Below are 2491 nucleotides of genomic sequence, written 5' to 3' on the forward strand. Positions count from 1 at the left end.
TAAACTGATCGCGAAAGCTCTCTCATTCTTCGTACTTCCCGTCAAACGGAGGAAGTTTTATCGGCGGAAGATGTGACAAAGAAAACGCGGACAACGGAATTGCTGGTGACTGCGGTCCGGAACTAAAAGATTGGTTCGGACTTACATACGGTTCCAGTTCCTCCAGATACTCGTATAATCGCAAGCGCTCTGATACTTCTCCTCGTAGGCCTCGTACTGTTGATCTTTGAAGTATTCGTGAGTCGTTCGCTCAGCAATGGGAATAGCGGCCAGGAGGGCGAAGTGTCCACCTTTGATGTCTGCCCAGACGTTTTTCAATGCACTGACTCGACTGCGAATCTTCGCCGCAGTCAGGTTATTTTTTCCAATTTTCTTGAAGTTGTCCAGTGCGCGGTTAACCGTTCGTAGTCGCTGGGACTGCGTTTCTAGCAGTTGTTCACTCATTGTGCTTGACAAGTTTACAGACGTGCGTGTCTAAAACACTCCTCTTGAACGAGAATTGCCCCGATCCGGCTCGAAGGACCAGAATGTTTCGTGTCAAGCCCGAGGGTTGTTTGTGCTCGCGCCAGGGCCGCTCGCTGTCGCGACAGCGCTCCATTATACCGACTTTACCTTAATTCTATCCAATCCTAAACACATACTAAGAGTTCATGGTCAGAGAGACAATCAGCACCCAGTAGTGTGTGCGCATTGGATATTGAACTCTTTCATCTTTCCTTTATTATAATGTAATCGATTTGGTTTCGATGTTTTCCATCTGGGAATGTCCAGGTGTATAGTCTTCTGGGGTGTTGTTTGAATACTGTATTCATAATGGTCATACCGTTATCGGTAGCGAACTGTAAAAGACGGTCACCTCTATCATTCCTAATGCCTAAACCATAATTTCCAACTGTGTTGCGCAAACTCATATCCATGCTGGTATCGCCTATTTTCGCATTAAAGTCACCGAGTACGATTAGAAGTTCTTTCTTCGGTATCTTGGTTATGCATGTTTCAAGTTGATTGTAGAAACATTCCACAACTTTGTCTTCTGCGGTGCTTGTAGGAGAGTAAGCTTGTATAATGTTGAGCGGAGTCGGAGATGCACTGAGTTTGATAGATATTAATCTTTCATTAATAGGATTATAGCCCAAGACAGATTTGTTCCATTGTTTTGGTATAGCTATAGCCACTCCAGCAAAACTGTTTGTTTCATTTCCCGAGAAGTAGAAGGTGTATTTCTCCGTGTCAAAATGACCGCTCCTCTTCCAGTGGGTCTCGCTTATACCCGTAATTATAGTGTTACATTGCTCAAGCTCTCATTCCAGTATGTTGAGTTTACCATCATGTGCCTACGCGGATCTTCTTGCGTAGTTGTATATTTCTCCTTCCAGTATCATAGTTTCCACGGGGTGCCTGGTTGCCTGCACTCCCTTGGCTGGCAGCCCATTTCACACCCTGACTCTCGGACAGACCAGGGCGCTGGTTGCTACCCGGATCGCCAGGCGGTCTCATATTCTTATTATGCATCATTCATAACTCTCGTGGGAAAATAGAGCAGTGGTTTCCCATTGCCTTCTGCCCCAGACATTTTTGGGGTTATTTAGACCCCAGGGTTGCTGAAATCTCTTTCAAGTCGATATCCGACTGTGTTTATGGTTATACCGCCATTGCTCGGTCGTCAGAGCCTCGTTTGTTATCTAGCAGGGAGTACTACGATGACCCAAGGGCCATCGTCGCAGGTTATTCTTACGAGTCACCAGCGCGTGCAGGTGAGGTTGACTATTGGGTCGGATATGTTGTTATTTCCATCCTCTTACTCCCCTGTAAGGGGATGACTACACTATTACGAGTATATAGTCCAAATGTCCCTATCTACTATCTAGCGAAACCACTGCCAAGGGAACGGGCTTGGAAAAATTAGCGGGGAAAGAAGACCCTGTTGAGCTTGATTCTAGTCTGGCACTGTAAGGAGACATGAGAGGTGTAGCATAAGTGGGAGATGGCAACATCGCCGGTGAAATACCACTACTTTCATTATTTCCTTATTTACTCGGTTAGGCGGAGCGCGTGTGCGCTCATATTCAAGCAAATACATAAAAAATCGACTAACCGGTGAACGTCCTTAAATATAATAAAATATTTCGAGCAAAAGTTGTTTGGTATTGAGGAAGACACAAAGTGATAAAGTCAGTTTGACCTTAAGTGACAATTCCAAGGTCTCTTGAAGGTTACATTAAAATTTTTTAATGAAAACCTTAGTTTTTTATTGTAGATGCTTAGAACTGACGAGATCTTTTCAAATCACTATAATTAAGTTGAATTTTATTCAGAATTTTCTGAGTTACGAGGCATTGAAGTTCAAGAACCGTCGACATTAGCGTTAGTCGATGTACGAAATGTGTAAAAAAAAGACTGAATTTTTTAAATAGCGCACCAACTAGCAGAGAGAGTGCACTGTGGCTACGGAGGATACCTAGCGGCAGGTTTTAACAACAAACTGCCGTTT

General features: G+C 44.1%; 1 protein-coding gene across 1 annotated transcript; it reads right to left on the reverse strand.

Moving 5' to 3' along the window:
• Positions 1–707: 707 nt before the first annotated feature.
• On the reverse strand, positions 708–1512 carry LOC139785313 (craniofacial development protein 2-like). The gene is made up of 2 exons (XM_071724482.1): positions 1407–1512; positions 708–1300 (listed from the first exon to the last, which is right to left on the reverse strand). The coding sequence occupies exons 1-2, from the start codon at positions 1510–1512 to the stop codon at positions 708–710; spliced, it is 699 nt and encodes a 232-aa protein (XP_071580583.1).
• Positions 1513–2491: the final 979 nt, after the last annotated feature.

This window comes from Temnothorax nylanderi, unplaced genomic scaffold (assembly GCF_030848795.1).
Source record: "Temnothorax nylanderi isolate EJ_2023f unplaced genomic scaffold, tnyl_v1.0 TNYL_tig0777_pilon, whole genome shotgun sequence".
Lineage (NCBI taxonomy): Eukaryota > Metazoa > Arthropoda > Insecta > Hymenoptera > Formicidae > Temnothorax > Temnothorax nylanderi.

Bases quoted from the DNA above. Each gene is read 5' to 3' on its own strand.
- LOC139785313 (XM_071724482.1), bottom strand. From the start codon at position 1,512: ATGCATAATAAGAATATGAGACCGCCTGGCGATCCGGGTAGCAACCAG. The intron at 1,301-1,406 runs GCAACCAGGCAC...TACTGGAATGAG, and splicing joins TGCCAGCCAAGGGAGTGCAG to AGCTTGAGCAATGTAACACT.